Source organism: Sylvia atricapilla, chromosome 7 (assembly GCF_009819655.1).
Source record: "Sylvia atricapilla isolate bSylAtr1 chromosome 7, bSylAtr1.pri, whole genome shotgun sequence".
Lineage (NCBI taxonomy): Eukaryota > Metazoa > Chordata > Aves > Passeriformes > Sylviidae > Sylvia > Sylvia atricapilla.
The window spans coordinates 7,270,589-7,288,853 of record NC_089146.1 but is presented as its reverse complement, the minus strand read 5'-3'; the positions used below and the strand labels follow the sequence as shown (position 1 = coordinate 7,288,853).

General features: G+C 40.1%; 1 protein-coding gene across 1 annotated transcript in view; it reads right to left on the bottom strand.

The window, feature by feature from the left end:
- Window positions 1-17,601, bottom strand: part of COL3A1 (collagen type III alpha 1 chain) — a 49,274-nt gene extending 31,673 nt beyond the window's left edge. Inside the window, exon 1 of the mRNA XM_066322511.1 lies at window positions 17,331-17,601. Coding sequence (XP_066178608.1) covers window positions 17,331-17,409 — 79 coding nt within the window. The 5' untranslated portion in view covers window positions 17,410-17,601. The remainder of the gene's footprint in view (window positions 1-17,330) is intronic.
- Between the last annotated feature and the right edge of the window lie 664 nt (window positions 17,602-18,265).

The following is an 18,265-nucleotide window of genomic DNA, read 5'->3' as shown; positions in this document are numbered from 1 at the left end:
GCCGCAGCTAAAGAGCAAACGTGCCAAAGCTCTCCAGCAAGAGTGCCACTGGCCCCATGTGCCAGCACGAGCACTTGCACGTGGATGTGGAATAAGCCATCTGTCCAGCCCCAACTCCTGTCTCCAGCATCTTGCATTAATAGCTGCCACCAAGGGGTTTCAAAGAGTGTTTTGATACCCAGCATATGTGACAGATCTGAAAGAATGTTCACATTAATTGCCCAAATGGTTTGCAATTATCATATCATCTGGCCTGCTCAAATGTTACAAGTGTCTTTTTTATTTTTTTTAAGAAAAAACATTGTTCATCTGTAATATTCATGGCTTTGTGAATTCCTTCCAACAGCTGTTTTACTGATCAAACTTGTTGTAGACTATGAATATGAAAAGGCTGACAAAAACTGCCTTGACACATTATATTTTGGGTTGGTATTTTCTTAGAAAAACATGATCCAGAAAGCCAGGTCATTAAAGAATCCAATATAAAATAACACTAAGAACATCTAATTTGAGTTTTACAAGCTCATTTTAAGTTTTGTAGTTGTTATTAGAAGTCTCAGATTGAAAACATAAGTATCAGTGAAGGTCATGAATAATATAATAAGATTTTTTTTCCATGGATAATTAAAAATAATTCAGTTTATAAACCAAACATTCTGGAGAAAGAGCTATTTTTGTGCCTACATCATTCTTAAAACTTTAATATGAGGATAATTTACCTGCTATACACCACTCTTCAGAAAGAAAAACAAAATGACAAAATATGTAATTCAAAACTCTGACATTAAAATTGCCACTGGCTCCAGGCAGAAATTTCTAAATATCATCCAATTGTAATAGCCACAATTATCTAGTATGAGACTGAGCCCAAATTTCTTGCAGTTCCTTCCTATGGGTTATGCAGTCCCCTTTTTTTTTTCTCCCTGCATCTTTAATCTCTGTTTTCAATCTTTCCACCACTGCATTAGCACCCTGGTTTCTTTTTTTTTTTTTCCCTTTTTTCTTCCTCTCTATATTTGTGGGTATGTATTCCCACTCCACACCATGCTCTTTGGCAATGGGCAGGCTTATGTATTTCCTCTCTTCTTATGCTTCCTCTGCATGTCACCTTTCCCATAACATGTAATTTCTCTTTTCATCTTCCTCAAATCCTTTTTTATTTTGTACCTGAGCAGTTCCCCTTCTTTTCTGCCACGTGCTCAACTGAGCTTCGTTTGCCCCTGCCCCCTTCACACTTTCTCACTCAGCTGCTTTTCCTAGGTCATATTGACCTGACATTTTCCTCTTTCACCCACGGAATTCTTCACCCCCTACGAGCTCTGGAAGGGGAATGGGGAATACAGTCATGACTCCCTGAGGGGAGAGCTGGAGTGAAGTTCTTGGAGCAGAGCACTCCATGGGACAGGAGGGTTTCTTTTCCCACTTTCAATCCTGCTACAGGCTATCCATGTCCATGTACACCACCTTATGTTATTTTTGCACTTTGATGGTAAAAGAAGCAAACAGGAAAATGTTGACTTGTAAAGGCTGGCGCTCCTCATGGTTAAGAGTTGATTTTGACCTCTATCTTGATTGGAACAACAAAGCTTCAAAAATCTTTCCAGACATTTTCAAGCCAATATTTTTTTCTTTGCCTGATATCAAGCTGGGATCCAATATTTTACCTTCCTTTCACAAGACAAAAAGTCTTAAAATGGAAACCCTTCCAATGGCATATGAAAACTCACTTCTCTCAGACATTATTCTCTATCACTTAGAAACTCAAGTTTTCCTTTTCCTCCCCTTTTGGGCCTCTCTAGAAACTTCTTATTCTGCACAAGAGAGATGGAGAAGAACTGCTCATTTCCAGGACAACCTCTACCCTACACCCACATGCTACAGGGTTATGGCATCAGGGGATGCTGCTTCAAAGGATCCTGCCTAACCATGTGTACCTTTGAAGAGGGTCTAGACATCCTTCCTTAATCTGCCAAGCTAGAGCTATTTTCTAAAAACGTTGCTTGGCTTCCCAATTCTCACCCCACAGAACCATACCCCAGGTAAATAAGCTGATCCTCTGCTTAGTTAGATGCTGACTGTTTCTGCAAGAAACATTTTCCTCCTTCTCACAAACCAGGATCTCACTGTGGGCACTTGAGGAAAACACAGGCTGCCCATTCTTGACAAGGCTAATGACAAATGTTTCCTGACAAACAAGAAGGCTGAAACATAGAAGTAGTATTATGAATGAAATCTTTATAACCCCTGTAGTGACTCAAGAGGAAAAACAAATCATAGAGTGGCTCACTGCACACGTGAAGCCCTCGAAAGCTGTGTGCTGTGGGACAGAACCTCAGCAGAGCTGCTGGGGAGGTTAGAGCTTGTAATCCATCCTGAAGTAGTGGTTGGATGCACCCTGGAGAGCATGGATGGGCACAGATCCACGTCACCAGAGCAATGGACTACTCAGCTGTCACTGTGTTTGAGCACCTACCAGCTCCACAGGTTAAAATGCTCTTTTCATTTGTAAACATAATAAGGATTACTTTTTTTCTACAGCAAGTCATAATTGTTCAATAAAAATACCATTTTATGGACCTAAAAGAACTTAATATTGTTACTACTTGCACTTGTAATGTAGAGTTATGTGAATTGCATACACATATAAAGAGATGTATAGCATACACACTTTTCTGTGCCCAAAAGATGTGTTTGATTAATTGTAATACTCTGATTTTCAGGTCACAGTATCACTTCCTTAGCCTTTCAAAACCACATTTTTTTAAACTATGTGTTTAACACAACAAGGTCCTTATTTATTAGGAAATTCATATCCAAGGATTTGAACCTTCATATGTCATTTTTTTTCATCATTCTTACTTCTTTTTCATTGATCTGTTTTGCTGTTTTGTTATTTTCAGAGATGTGATCTTGCTACCTTACAGCAAAGAGGACAGTCCCAATGAGGAGCAGAAAAAGACCATCTTTCCCCTGTTTTTGCACTGCTAGTTAGAAAAGATTCTCTTTTCAGGACAGAAGCAGACTCTTTCCTCAGGGCCTAATTTTTCACACTGCTAATACTCACCTGCCATATACTATTCAACAATATCAATAAAAACTGGAAATTTAAAATATGTCACGACTGATAATTTTACATTAACAAGGAAATAAAGGAGATTTCTCTGCATTTTTACAAGCCTGTCATTCAGTTATGCTACAGTAGATGGCATCCTTTAACAGGAAGAAGACAAAAATTTGAAGACATATGGATATAATGACATTCATATTTGCTTCTAACTTTCTGGACATTGTTAAACGAATTAAGAAATAAGCTTTGGGGAGCTGCAATGAAAACTGCTGTGGCCTTTGGCAGAATGAAAGTATTAAATAGATTTCCAAAGGAAACTTACATCTGGGAAGACTTAGGGTGTTAAAGACACCCCCTCTGTGCTGAGATGTAGATCTGTGTTTCAGCATGTTATGACATAATACATTTTGCATTGCTCATAAAGATTAACCGTTACCTCCAAAATCCTTTGGAAAGCTGATTTGTGCTAAAGCCCTGGAGAGTAACGTATAGGAATAATGAGGTTATAAAAAAGCTGACTTGTCTGCTTCTAGACTTGTGCTCTAACAGCCCAATACTTGCCTTAGCCAGCTTTTCTTATTGATTCCTAATTAGAGATGCCCATTAGCCTGAGATTTAAGAAATATTAGAACTCAACAGTATTTGTCTATGGCAATGCACAATCTTATTCTTCCTCCCAAAGCCCTAAATATGATGGCTATGGAGCACTTCACCTCTATGGCACGTACTGCAATGTTTTGTTGGAAGCCCTGTCAATCTCTAGTGCACTGTTAAAAATTTTAATATTTGAAAGCCTGAATTAAATTGAAATTATGCTGTTTACTGAGCACTCATGTTGGTACAGGTTTTGCTGTGCTTAGCACTTCCCTGGGCCAGCCTAAATAGTGAATAAAATTTTAAAAAGACAATAACTGTTGCATGCTGGTTTTGAATTATTTCCCATTCTAGGAAGACTGGCAGCTGTCCATAAGCAGACCAATAGGAAAGGAAAATCACAATTTAGTTCCAAAGGACCTACATGCAGGGTACACAGAAGAGCCCAAATGTGTGTGAGGAAAAACAGAGATGGCCATTGTCATGTGGCCTGAAAGACGACAGATTATCCCAATCCCAGTGAAGTGGAGTTTGTTATCACATGAGAATCTGACCTACTCCACAGTTGGTTTTGGCTTTGCATTTGTGCAAGCACCATGATCGTGACTTAACCACAGTTTTATGGCAAAAGGAAAAAATTTCCTAATAGTATCCTCAAAAACCACAGGCCTTTCCACTTTGGACGAAGCCAATGTCCAGCTATTGCATTAGTAGCACTCACATATCCCATTTCCAGAGATGTGACTAAAGGGTTAGAAATTAAAAAACATCTTGAACTTGTCTGGTTCTGCCTCAGAGAGGGCAATAGTCCACGCTGGGGTGACTCACGATCCTCCAGCAGCTGCCTGATGATGGCCTGGGAAACAAAACTGAGGAGCTTTGGTCTGTGAGAATCTGATCACAAACACAATGAGTCAAACAAACAACAACTGCTGTATTTAAAGTGGATCTGGTAAAGGCTAAAGCACCAAGGTGAAGAAGGCCTTGCCTCTAACTTGGACAGAATCCAAAGCCTGATGAAGTTAAGGACATTTGTGTTACTTTTTTAACCGTACAAAATCTGTGCTTCCTCACCCTGACCTAGTTTTGGTCATTTGCTTTACAGGATGAATGCTTCAAAAGTTGTTTTACATTTCTTCTGTAGTAAATAAATCTGTTAATTTCATGCCCCAGCACTGTCTGATAGATTGTTTAAGGGAAGGATGAAGCAGAAGGGAGATATGCTATTTCCAGTAGAAATGCTATCATTTTCCCCTACCAGAGTAGGTGGAGGAATCCACCCCAGCATGTGCAGCAATGCTGCTTTTCCATTTCCTGAGCAGAAAAGTATGCCCCAGTGTCTACCTAGAGGCAAATGGTTTGTGCTCCCTGTCTGGTATGACGATGGTGTTTATAAGAAACCCAAACACACTCGTTCCATCCCGTCGTTAGTAATGGAAACAAGTGGACTCTCATAATGAATGAATTGGCTGGAGGAGCCAGCACAGCCTGGTTTGTTGGCGTGTTCAGGTCAGTGCTGAGTACTCCAAAGGGCTCAAATCCTGTCTGGGTCACAGGAATTGGGAAAAGAGGTAGAAAAAAAGAAAAAGAAATGGTTTAAGAAGTTGGGTTTTTTTTTTTCACAACTGCAAGACCTTCAGAAATTCTCTCAGCTGGAATTGTCTTAATCACCTAATTAATTGAATCCTTTTCACACAGTGCACAAGGACAAAAGGGCCAATTTAGGTATCCATACCTATTTGGATATTTACAGATTTAATAGTACTGTTGTAATATTTTGTAAGGCTTGTCCACATGTGATTTGAGGTCATGAAAACTCGATTTATCAAACATTTAAATGCAGGTTTTCACTCTGGTGAAAAACCAGAGTGGGTCAACCTTAAAAATCCTTCTGTGCTCTGTGAGCTGTAGAAGGAAGAACAGCTATCAGGTGGCATGGAAAAGAAGCATAAATGAATACTTCACAGATTTCCCAAGTTTCACACCACAAAGGACGGCTACATCCTGCGCTTTCGGAATGAAACCAAAGCTTTCTTACTTCTAGGGATGCTTGTCTGCCAAGAAAGCTGGCGTTTGAACAGCTCTGCTGCTGTGCCAGTCCCAGTTTTTCCCTCTTCTCAGATGCAGAGTAAGGAAAGATAAAGCTACTTAAAAGAATGCTGGTTAAGCATAACACTGTACTTGTCTGTCAGAGGTGTTGCAGCATGGAGCCACGTGCTGTTTCACTGGCAATGCACAGAAGAGTCTCCATCCTCAGGTAAAGGATCCTTGCATCACATAGCCAAACTGTCCTTGCTTTGAGACCCACCCAGTCTGTACGTCAGATTACAAAATAAATAAGAGAAAAGCAGGCCTGCACTGGTACAAAAAAGTGCTTGCATTTAAAACAACTTCTTGTTCCCTTAGTTCATCTTTATAGGCTACAAATGCCACAACATTTCTGCAGCCTTTAAAAAGTTTTGGAAATATCAGAATTAGAACATATCCTAAGCATATATGTTACCAAGTAAAACACAAAAGGCCTCTATTTCCCCTGCACATTATTGGCTTTTTCCCTAACCTTTCAAAGTGTGATTTAAAACCTCTAATTTTTCTGCTTTATCTTCAGAGGCTTGTTGTTCTTCTCAAAAGGTCTAAAGCAGGTGATTCTGTCACACTGCTCCGTCTCAACATTTGTGCTTCACAAATCGTTTATTTGAGCACACGGGCTGACAACCCTGGAATGATGTTCCTCATACAACTTCCAAAGCTCTCCCTGCCACAGCAGTACAAGGAAACAGTGACCAGAGATATCCCATCAGAGATGTTTCACAACAGCCTCACTGCTTCAGCTGGTGTCTGGCATGAGAAACTGTGGCAAAAGGACTTGCTTGTTTCAAGACTGCTAATAAGCAAACGAAGTGCAAGGTGGTTTCTTTGCTGTTTTAGTTGGGGATGGTTGTTTTTTGGCAGAACTGTCTTTTTAAGCTGAGTTATACAAGGGGCAGCATAGAGCAGACTTCTATCACCCTGCTTCTTTCTTGGGGCTGCCCAGAGAAATGTTGACTGTCTGTTCCTGAACTCATAAAAGTAATTTTGAGGAAGAACCTCTGCTTGATTCAAGAGACAGTCATACCCCTTCTGTTCTTAGCTACTCCTTGACAACATCATGGGCCAAATTGCTTTTGCATGGGAGGAAGATATTCCATCTTCCTCCAAGAATGACCATCTGGATAGAGATGTTACTCTGGGGTTTCCTCTCCAGTGTCCCCTCTCAACAGTCTGACTCTGTGACTCAAATATATTTATGCTTCTGTCTTTTTAGTAGAGATCAACCTCTTTTTGCCATAAACTGCAGAAATCAGATAATTGCTCCCTTGTTAAGGGTAATCATTGACTGGTCAGAACCTCCCTTGACTTTACTGGGCTTTGAATCAGACCTAAAAAATATTAGCTTCTAATCATTCTGGTGGTAACTGAAGCTCTTCAGTGCCTGACAGATCAAATATTTTACTAAGGGTAACATTAGCATTAGAGCAGGACACAAAGTAAGAAGATACTTCATCATAATTCAGCGTACTCAACGCCTTTTAGAAGGACCATTGCATCATACTTCAGCTACTCTTCAATCACTGGTAAAATGCCTATGAGATTTTTTTCATCCCCTCTGTTCTTACATTACAATATTTTTTGGCACATCACCTTTTGTGCCATGTGGTGTCATGCTAAAAATAAGCAGCAGGCTGCAAGAACTTCATTTGAGGCTATTTAGTTGTAGTGCTGGCATAAATTCTAATACTACCCTGCAGTAATATGATTTTAATGTGCTTCTTATCTTTAGAGTGAATGGTACAAAATTCTTGCATAAAGACTAGTGTCTTAAACTAAGCAAAAAACTGGATATAAATTCAAGTTCTAATATGATTTCTGATGATTTAATGGATTTATTAATTTCCTTAAACATGCATCCTGCTCATTCCTTGGGCAGTCAATGAAGACGTCTAGAATCCAAGTGTCAAGGTAATGTTAGTTTTGAACACTTGACCACTTCCAATTGTATTCCATGAGAAGCTGGCCTAACATATTTTTAAAGAAAAGCAATAGTTCAAGCTCAACATTACTAAGATCAATAATTAAGGGGAAAAATTTACTAAAACACAGCACAAAGCTTAGCCAAATTAAAAAAAAAAAAAAAATCACCCCTTAGGTGTAGCTCAAAGACATACTTCTGCATTCCTGGTTTTAGCTAGGACCAGGAAGGATTTTTAACATTGGAGGATTCTTTGAGACATTTCTTGCAGTAGGTCTGTCCTGGGAAAAATACAGAAAAAAACTGGAAAAGTCATTGTGCACATGTTTCCCAGACTTTACAACCACTCTGACAGATCCAAAACAGCATGAAAGAGAGACCAGCTTTTGATCTGATAAGAGAAAGGAAAAAAATTGAAATTGATAATTGTTAAAGCTTGGTCCACATAGAACCTCATTTACTACATTGAACTATAACTACTTAATTAATGATGCTGTAAACTTCTGGCAGGATAAAACCTAAACACTGTGTGGAGAAAAATGTATGACTTTTGTTTTATATTGTGTAAATTTGTAATTAAAACAGCTTTTGGCTGGTAATTAAAATTTGAAGTGGGACATGATCTTCTCTTTCCCCTCAGCTCTGTGAGAGGGCTAACAGATTTATGCAATGCTGTTTCTGTGGTTTGCCTTGGAAGAGATCAGCCTGATTCAGTGCTTCTCTCCTGAGGCTGAAGCAGATGGGAAATGTTACAATGGCAGTATAATACATGTGGTAATATCATTTATATTTTCAGATACCTTGGACAAAGTCACCCCAATATAACTCCACAGCCATAATGAATTTACATCTGAGATGAGTAAAGCAGCAGGGGGGCAAATTCTACTCTGGCCTAAGTCCCTGCACAATTTTATTGGTTTCCCTGTAATTTCAGAAGTTGGAAGTAAATGAAGGATTTGGTTCTTGCATTTCATATTCCAGTGAAGGATTAAAGTGCTCTGGCATACTGTCTAAAGAAAAGAATCATATCTTTGGCTGCCAATAAATTAAGGGTATTTGTAATTCAGAAGGTTGTGGTGGGGTTCTAAATGCATAGAGCATCATTAACCTAGTTTCATCTGCAAAAGAGTTTGTATTCATTCATTCCTTATTCCAGTTTGTACTAATTCACCCCACATCCATTTTGGACAGTTTGTTGGATATGGATGGCAGTATTTGAAATTCTTCTTAATCTGCCTCATAGAGGATATTAAATGGCTATTTGTACACTGGATACAACGCTCTTATTGTCAGTCTCCTAGGGCTACTAAAGTAAGTATTGTGAGGCTTTTCTCAGGGTACCAAAGACAACTTAATTTTGGAGACACTTTTAAATATCAAGTTCTATGCCTGGCCATTTTTCAAGCACAAAGACCTATGGATCTTCCTAACTTATTCCCTTCTGGGGTGAAAATTCACACTTTTGGTGCAGCGAAGAGCCTGCAAGCAGAGAGCTGGCTTTTAATTAATATCAGAGGTCAGCAGCCTTGCTACTGAAGTGGCTGCCTGAGGCCTGGCACACATTTAGCTCTCCCTGCTCTGTGCAGCAACAACCCCAGCTGGCAGAGGGTGAGAATAAACAACACCACATAGCCCAGGAGGGCTGGAACATCTGCAGCAGACACAAAACCCGATCCAGCGCAGTTTATCTGCTGCAGCCCTTAAAAGGTATGAGTGGAAGAGCTGGAGCCAGAGAACACCTGATAAATGAAAAGGCTCTGTACAATTCACTTTTTTTGATTCTTCACTGAAAGACATTTACTGCAATCTTTCTCTCTTCAGCTGCTCTGAAATAATCACTTGGACTTGGAAACCTCTCTTCTTTTTCCCCTCCCCACTCCTCCATATTAATGCTATTCTGTTCATACAAAAAAAGAGGGAGCTACAAAGAGGACCACCCTGCCAACGGCTAAGCCACCAACAGCCTTAGAATATTGTGCAAAGAATCTTCAAAATGTCTGAGCAGATTTCAATTACTCTTTTCAAAGATTTGCAATTCCCACTGCAAAGCCCATTGTTTGCTTTCACTAGGACATTCTTCTCTTAAACAGCTGGCACGGAATGACTACTGCTCTGTAGGGAAACAAGCAAACACCATACAGTAGATTTAAAGACAAAACCCAAGAAGATGTAGGTTGGGATTTTTTTTAAGAGGCTCTCATGAACATGAAAGTGTTTTCCAAGAAAATATGAATCCTATTTTTGCTGCTTATAGCTAAAGGAAAGCATGGGGGATGCAGTTTATTCTCCTTTGATGCTCAGCATGGCTATTACAGTGAACATCAAAGGAACAATGAGCAACGCTTCCCATATTTCCCATTAACTGTGTTCAAATGAGCAATTATTTCTGTCTCATCTGTTTGAAGAAAGAGATGCAGTTCAGTTCTTGCTTATTTTCCTGAAAGAAAATGGAAAGACGGAAAAGAGAAGAAGCAACACAAAGGGAAAGAAGAGAGAAAAAAAAGATGCTTGCTGCAGACCGCCTTCTTATGCACTGCCTGGTCACTGGGCGTGAACTGCAGGGACCTTCAGTGGGAACTGATTATGTCCAGGAGTTTTCCAAGAACTGCCAGAGCTGAATTGCTGTGGGAAGTATTTTCCAGACACAGATCATCCTTTCATATCTACTGCTGCACAATATGCCCGGGATATCCCTGTGATTCTGTTGCCCTTTGCAGTGCTGGAGTTGGGAATAGGGGGTGCCTGAGGCTGCCCTAGCAGCCCAAGAAAGACTGCACTCAGGAAGAAAGGTTTCACCTGATGGGACAGCAGAGGTGCCAGGGTGGGATGCACATTGATTCGGAAGAGAAATCCAGCAGCAGAAAGGTATGTGTCTCGAGTGGCTGTGGATAGCTTTGCATCTTGCTGAAGGCCAAATTCTGCTCAAGTCTTAAATCTACAAGTCACATCCCCCATTTCTTGACACCCATTTGTGTGCTTCTTTAGCTGTAGGAGAAGGCCTAGGCTTTCAAAACAAAAAAGCACATTCAACCTTGAAATATATATATATTTTTTTTCATTACCCTCACATTCTTCCTGTTCAAAGTCCTGTACATGCTTTCTCCTTCCCGGCAGACCTCTCTTCATGGAGTACTTGTATGAATCAAAGCAAGACAAGCATGTGCAGACATTGTTAAAGGAGGCACCATTTTCATTCTCATGTCTGATAGTTCATGTTTAAATGAAGGGTTTGACATAAACGGGGGGAAAATGGAAGTAGTCTCTGAGCTAATCTGAAAGGAATCTCCTCTGCTAAACTAAACAAAGCCAGAAGTCCCAGAGTGAAGTTTATCCAAACTAAAGCCAACAAATGGTTGTTGTTGGAGGGGGTTATATCATGTTTTCCATTGTCATGTTGACATGAAACAGGCAGAGGCTTCCACTTTGCAAACTCAGAGACAAGCTTGGCTCTGAAGTGAAAATAAATAAAAAGAAGCAGTGGTTGGAAGTAGGTTAAGTTTCCTCAAATCAAAATTCAAAGAACCCTTCCTATGAAAAAGATGATGAGAAAAATGACTGCTTGAAAATATAAATGAAAAATATAATGTACTATACCTCTGTGTGAAAGATGAGCTACTCTACAGCCAGTGGTGGATCTCATTCCCCCTTGCACACTTCCAGCATTTAAGATAGAGTTAGCAGACCTCCCCCTCTCTCTCTCGTACTTACAGAAGAGACTTTCTGATTCCTGTAATTTGTAATTTTTTGCTGCCTATGGAGGTTCCCTCTTGATTAACCACAGTCAGAAGCAATGCAAGGGTTGATATTTGAATTTTTTTATACCATCTCAAAGCCATGTGAGAAATATTTATAGCGTTGTCACCACATATAAATATGTAAATCTTATTTTCTTGAAACAAAGTCTGTGTTGAATGGAGAAAAATCAGGAAATTCTGTGGGAATTCCTTACAGATATTTTTCCAGTGACAAAACGTCTCTTGTCAGGGAAGCCACAGAGAGGACAGAAAGGAAAGTTTCATGAATACTGTGCATCACAATGTTCAATGGAAGAAAGAAAATCCCTAGAGAAGAAGCTGTCCTGCAGCAGTCACCATGGCTGTGGGAAGCTGCCAGCAGTGAGCCACCACACAGCACCTCTGCCACAGGGACACCACTGCTGTGACAAACATGGCCCCAAAGAGCCAGCCCCCCAGGAGGAACCCATGGCATCCCCTGGGCTGCAGACACTGAGGGCCAGGGGCTGCAGCATTCTCTGCATCCAGCCACACTGCCCTCAACAGCCTGACCTGAAGCTACAGAAGTCAAATAACACTTCTTGTACCCCTCCTGGAGCAGGAATCACATCTGTGCCCAGTTCTCCTTATGTACAAAGTGTATTACCATGGATATGTAGAAGGAGGGATAGGCTGGTAAAGTTCTGCAGCAGGTAAATGATGATACTAATTTTTTTTTTTCCATTTAGGGTTGAAGGTTATTATCATCTGCCAAAAGCCAAAATCAGAATGTCTCAAAATTGTAGAAAATTTGTGGTAGATACTGAGCCCTAAACCATGTTAAAATCATGTAATGTACAATTTACCAGGCTACAACACGGAGAATGAGCTAACAGCAGCAATGTTAAATGAGAACAGATTTTATTATACCTTTCTCAAGTCTGTTTTATTCTTTTGGGTGCTGCCAATAATAAATTGAACTGTGCTCCATCATATCAAACTGCAATGATGTAGGACTCTAATCCAGTCACTTTAGGACCATAAAACCCCCAATTTGTTAACAGCATATCTTTGCCATTGCCAACAATTTCCCTTTTCTTAACTGAGATCTTTTGCCCAGTTTCTTAAACAAGCACGACTAAAGGACAGCATAATCTGGAGTATTAATGGTATGACCATTGCACTAATGTCTGCTTCTGTGAGCCTTGACAAGTTATTACTCCAAACCAACAAATTAAATCTTGCAACTCTTACAGCAGCTGTGGCTTGCACTCCTCAGCAGATTAGGAACCTACTACAGAAACATCAAGAGCAATAGTCTCAGGTGCTAGCTAGCCTGGGAAAGTGCACTTTGTTATTGTTTGCCCTTCTTGGTAGACTGAACCTTTCAACTCTGAAGAGGCTGCTTTTAACCCTAAATGCTGCTCTGCATCATTTCCGTTTCTGACCCTCAGCATGCTGTCCCAATTACAAGGGCAGGTATGTCCCATTTTCTGCAGATTTCTGATTAAAACAAGGTGTGAACAACACTAGCACATAACAGACAATGACTAATGGAACAGTGTCAGTCTGGTTTCTCACCAACCTGTGGAACAAAAAAGTGATGGCAATTTTTTTTTTTTTGGGGCAGCATTAATTACAACTCTTCATCAGCTGTTGTGTAAGGCTGGCATCAGCAGAGCTTGCAAGTGACACCTGGCTGCCTATTTCAAACCTCAACACTTTGGCAGAAGCTGGAAGAGGAAATAGGATCTGCTTGTAATCTGCAGCACTAAGAGGAGAGCAAACGTAATGCCTCTGACTGAGGCATCAACAGTGAGGTTTGTGCCAGCAACAACACCCTTCTACCTCTGCTTCCTCCCCCTGCAATAAAGCAGTGGATGTTTCCAACTCCTCTTTCAGAAAAAATCAGCCTGTGTAGATTTGGTGATTTGGTCTCAAGTCAAAAACAAATCTGGAAAATAATGAAAGGGTTATATAATAGTCTCAGTTTCCTAAGACTAATGTGTTCCAGGGGTGTGTGATATAAAATGTGTTTATGAAATTTGTCATATTTCCAAGAACACATATATATATAATGTTTAGAGGGGGTGGATTCCCCAGGCTTTCATTTAGCATGATTTTTCCAGACCAGAAAGGAATGTTTCAATTTTCCTAAGTATAACCTTGTCTGCCATGTGCTTGGTAAAAAAATAGTTAGGAAAAATGGAAGGAGAGGAGTAGACCCCTGATATTTCATTACTTCACATAGTCCAGGTTATATATGATGGTTAATTATCTCTTGGCACACAGACATGCATCATCTGGTTTTACTGTCAAAACTCTGGAGGGGAACCTTTCTGTGTGACCAGAACCTTTGAGCAGAGATAGCTTTGACTGTTGTTAGCATTACCCTCAAACTGGAAATTTATCAACAAAGAGCACATGTGTGCAGTGTTCCATACAGCCAACTGCTAAACATGACAGTCTGGCAAATAAAATACATCTGTACAGTACCCATCCACTTCACATGCTATCTAATCCTTCCCAGATCAGAAAGAAAGAAAGTAAAATGGCCAAATCAGCTGTTTACAAGTTTTCCTAAAATTTAATTCTTTTCTCAGGGAGCAGAAGTGGGTGCTCAGCAGGAAAAGTAATTTGCATGCTGCCTCCTGTAACCTACTTGTAATGGTTATGTATCATTTTAAAACTGCAATTTGCAATTGAAAGTACTATGAAAGGCCAATAAGTCTTGTAAGAGAGATTTTAGCATTCAGCCATTACCTCAGAAATGAGTTTCCTGACCAAACATCCAAGATAATACTTGCATTACAAGGAAAATACTAAATTGCCTTAGAGCAAAAACTTATTTGGAATAATACTGAAGGGTTTCTGGCATTGCTGTCACACTGCTTTCAGAGCAGTAGAGTTTTCCTAATGACCTCAGCAAAGTTCCTCAAGGACTGGGTTGTACCTAGAAGCAGTGTCCCTCTCTGGCTGACTGAGGTGTCCTTTAAGCATAACAAATACAGCTGAAACAGGCTCAAATCCATCTGACTTCCCTTTTGACACTGATGTGAGGGCGCTGTGGATGTGCTTCCTTCGTAGGCAGTGGAAACTGCCAAACACCTCCAGTCTGTCTAGCTAAAATTTATGCTGTCTTCTGGATGTAGCTGTCATGATTGCCTCTACAAACTCAAGATAAATGAGATGGATGCAGGCTGCAAGGCTGAGCAAATGCTTTCACAAGTTGTGCTTGCTGGGTGGAGAAGGGATGTCTTTCCTAATGAAACATTCTAAGATCTTACAGTTTGGAGTAGCTTAATATGCAGGGTGTGAAGGTGCCCTTTAAAGGGTGGAACAGAATATACTTTGGTGGACTCTGAATCATCTGTCCTGTCCCAAGTGCTGGCTTCATGTCCTGTCTGCCATCAGGGGGCATCTTATCTTGAACATGGGCAGGGCTTGAAAGCCCTGACAGGTATCAAAAAACCTGGATTGTGTCAAGGTGATGTCACCTCCAGGCTAAAAACATCCTGGTGGGTTACAGGGACATACAGCTTTTGCTCACAGAACTCACAGAATATTCCTGGTTGCACAGCATCAGGATCCCAAGCTCTGGAAGTGGTTAGCCTGAGGCTGTACTCAAATCTCCGTTCCAAGCTATTACAGCAAGACAAAGAAACACATAGCCCAGGGGTACATCTGACTACCCTAAACTCAGGGTATACTGAGCAGTTTCCTTAATATCTTGCCAAGTCTTGTCTCCTGGCAGGCTTTCCCAAGGAAAATTTTATATTGACTTACATTTGATACTAACCATATAAACATTTTTCTTGACAAGAGAGAACATTTCAGCATGTCTGGAAATTCTCTTTTCAATTGTGGAAAATTTGGTTTCCCAGTCCATTCCCTGCCCTGCACATGAATTAGTATTACAAATAATCAACTCCTTCAATTATTATTTTCTGTGAGAAAAGGATACTCAAGTGTGTGGAAGGAAACATTCTAAAGTGAGGAGAGAATCCAAATTTTAAGAAAGAAACATTCTAAAGTGAGGAGAGAATCCAATTTTTTAAGGGATAGCTAGTGATTTATCAGTCTCTCTGTGTAACCTCATCCCTGTAAATAGTATGGAAGTCGGCCCAGTAAGGAAATGTTACAACACCATGAAACAGGAACGTGGCAGAGAAATGAGAATACTCATTCACACTTCATTTGTGTATTGTTCTTCTACCCAAAATTTACCATTTATTGAGTCAAATATATGCTGCACCTCAGAAATGTCCAGGGGTATGACTAGAGTTAGGGAAGGAGACCTGGCACTCAGGAGGAGTTTGTTTATGGAGAGAAATAAAATTGATGTCCCTTCTCTTTATATTGGATGGTCTCTTAGTGCTTATCCCTCTGATGATAGAACACTTACTGCATGTTAAATATAAACAATATATATATATTGTCTGCTGCTGAAAAAACTCACAGCATACATTTGCTCAAATTTGATAATCACTGCATTTTACAATCTTTACTGAAGATTATTGGAGAGAGAGTTTGTCTCTCGGCAAAGCAGAAAAGGAAAAAGATCAGTTCACAGTAAATTCTGTTTACTCCCTACAGAACATCTGTATTTGCATTGGTTTTGGTTTGTTTTTTTTTTTTTACAGACACTTAGGCTTAGCCTGTGTCTGTGCTGGCTGAGGCAGGCTGGTGCTGCAGAGGCTTTTGCCTGATTTGCTCATGCACAGATCCTCCTGAGCTCCAAGTTCTCCAGGGCCAGCAGGCTACTCCTGGTGGACTGCACTCACCCCTCAGCAGAGGTCCCTGTCCAGGTATGGTGAGACAGATGGGTTTGCCATGGACTGCCTCAAGTAATCGTTTTCATGTCTGTCACACAGAGCAGTGTAGGTGTGATTTTAAAGGCATTTGGCTTTCCTTTACGGCACTACAGTTTCTGTGGCTGCTGCCTAGCAAGTTAATGGTAAGTCTATTCCTTGCCTCTCTGTAGGAATAAATTGCTCATCTTTCATATTTATGGGAGAAAAAAGTGTTTTATCTTAAGGAAAGTCTGGTTTACAATATCTGGCAAACAGGAACTGAGCACATCCAAAAAAGGTCAGCTGTACTTGTGGAATGTCATCTGTTTAACTTAAATACTCATACCACACTTATCTTCACTCTAGGTTGAATTCTTGTATACAAAGTACTTCTCTCCCCTCTGAATTCCATGTTCACTTGGTTTTTGGTGTTCTTGCTATCTGTAAACATGCACACACACACTCGCATGGACTTCCATATACCATCAACTGCTAATCAGTCTCGTGAGGGGCTGAAACAGCCTGCAGATGCCTGATTCAAACTATTACAGCTGAGGGAATTAATTTACCCTCCTGTTCTATGCCAAAGTAAAAATTCTGTAAGCTGACAGATTTTCATATATCACTCTTAAAGACTCCTTCAACAAAACCGTTCCGAATTTTAAGGCTTTTTTTCTGCACACAAATTGTTGAAAGAACCCCCCACGCTGCCAGTGCAAGACAAACAAGTACAAAGGAGAACTCCAAATAAAATAGCTGGAAGCAAAGACTTATTCCTTGTGACAAAGAACTTCCAGGCAGCATGGAGCGAACAGTTAAAATGTTATTCCAAGAGTTAAAAGAAATAGCTTAGAATCTCTCTGGTGTCTGTAGCAGGGAAACAAGTAAGAACAAGAGCAAATGCAGCCAAGGCAGACAGCACTGTACAGTCCTTCTAACTTTAAAAAAAGCAAAGCAAAGAAAAATCTTTGGGGTGATACTGCAAATCCCTGCAGCTTTCAGCTTCACCATTAAATATCTGACTGCTGAATTAGTGAAGGAAAAGTGTTCTGGTGAGATTCGTGCACACACATTTCTTACAAGCTACTAAAATTATTGGTAAAAAATAAAAATAAAATAAAAACATGAAATCATAAGAAGCTTGAATTACTCACCGACTTGTTGTGCCAAAATAACTGAGGGTTGAAACACGGCAAGAATGAGCAAAATTACTTTTTGCACAAAGCTCATCATGTCTAAATATTAGACATGAGACTCTCTGTGCAAAAATAAAAAATGGGGGGGGAAGAAAAAAATCTATTCAAAATAGCAACATCGGTTGCTCCCTGCCCTTCCAGCACCGGGCCATGTACAGAACTCAGCCACAAGCATTCCCCAGCTTTGGCCTTAAATAGGAAAAAAATTGGCTTACTTTTCTTTTCCACCCCCTTTACTGAAACATGAGAAGAAGACCCATCCCCTAACAGTAAATGAATGATTAATATTTCTCTTGGCTTTACAGAAGACTAAAAGTCAACTAAACAAGATACACAGCACATCTGGAACTTTTGTGTGCGTACGAAATGCATGCTGACACTGTATATGAACAGTTAGTGCGAACTCTATGTGACATATATGCACGTGAAAAAAAAAGCCCCGTGCCAAAACCCCTGGGGTAAAGCGTTTTTTAATGTCAACTAGGAGTCAATGGGTAAAACCCAAAGAGGATTTTTAATTCTTAGTGCTCCCTAACAAAGATAAAAGGTAAGTAGTAAGTAGACTGAAAGAATCCCAGAAGCGGAGGAGCAAACCTGGATATTTTAGGCTGATGAGCAATCAGAGTTAATGAAAGGAAGGACTGAAAATCACAGTTCTGTTCCAGTGCTTTTCTCACCATTTCCACCTCACAATGTGATTTTGTGTTACCTGGGGAGAAAGCAAACATTAAAAAAAAAATTATGAAGAGAACAAGATTGCAAATCGCAAACATCAATCTCTCAAACGAAATCTTTTCAAGTAATTCAGTTTGATGCTGTCATTACAACATTTGAAAGGAATGCAGAACATTTTCCTTGTCTGTTTGCTCCTCAAACAAGAAGGTAGGGAGGAC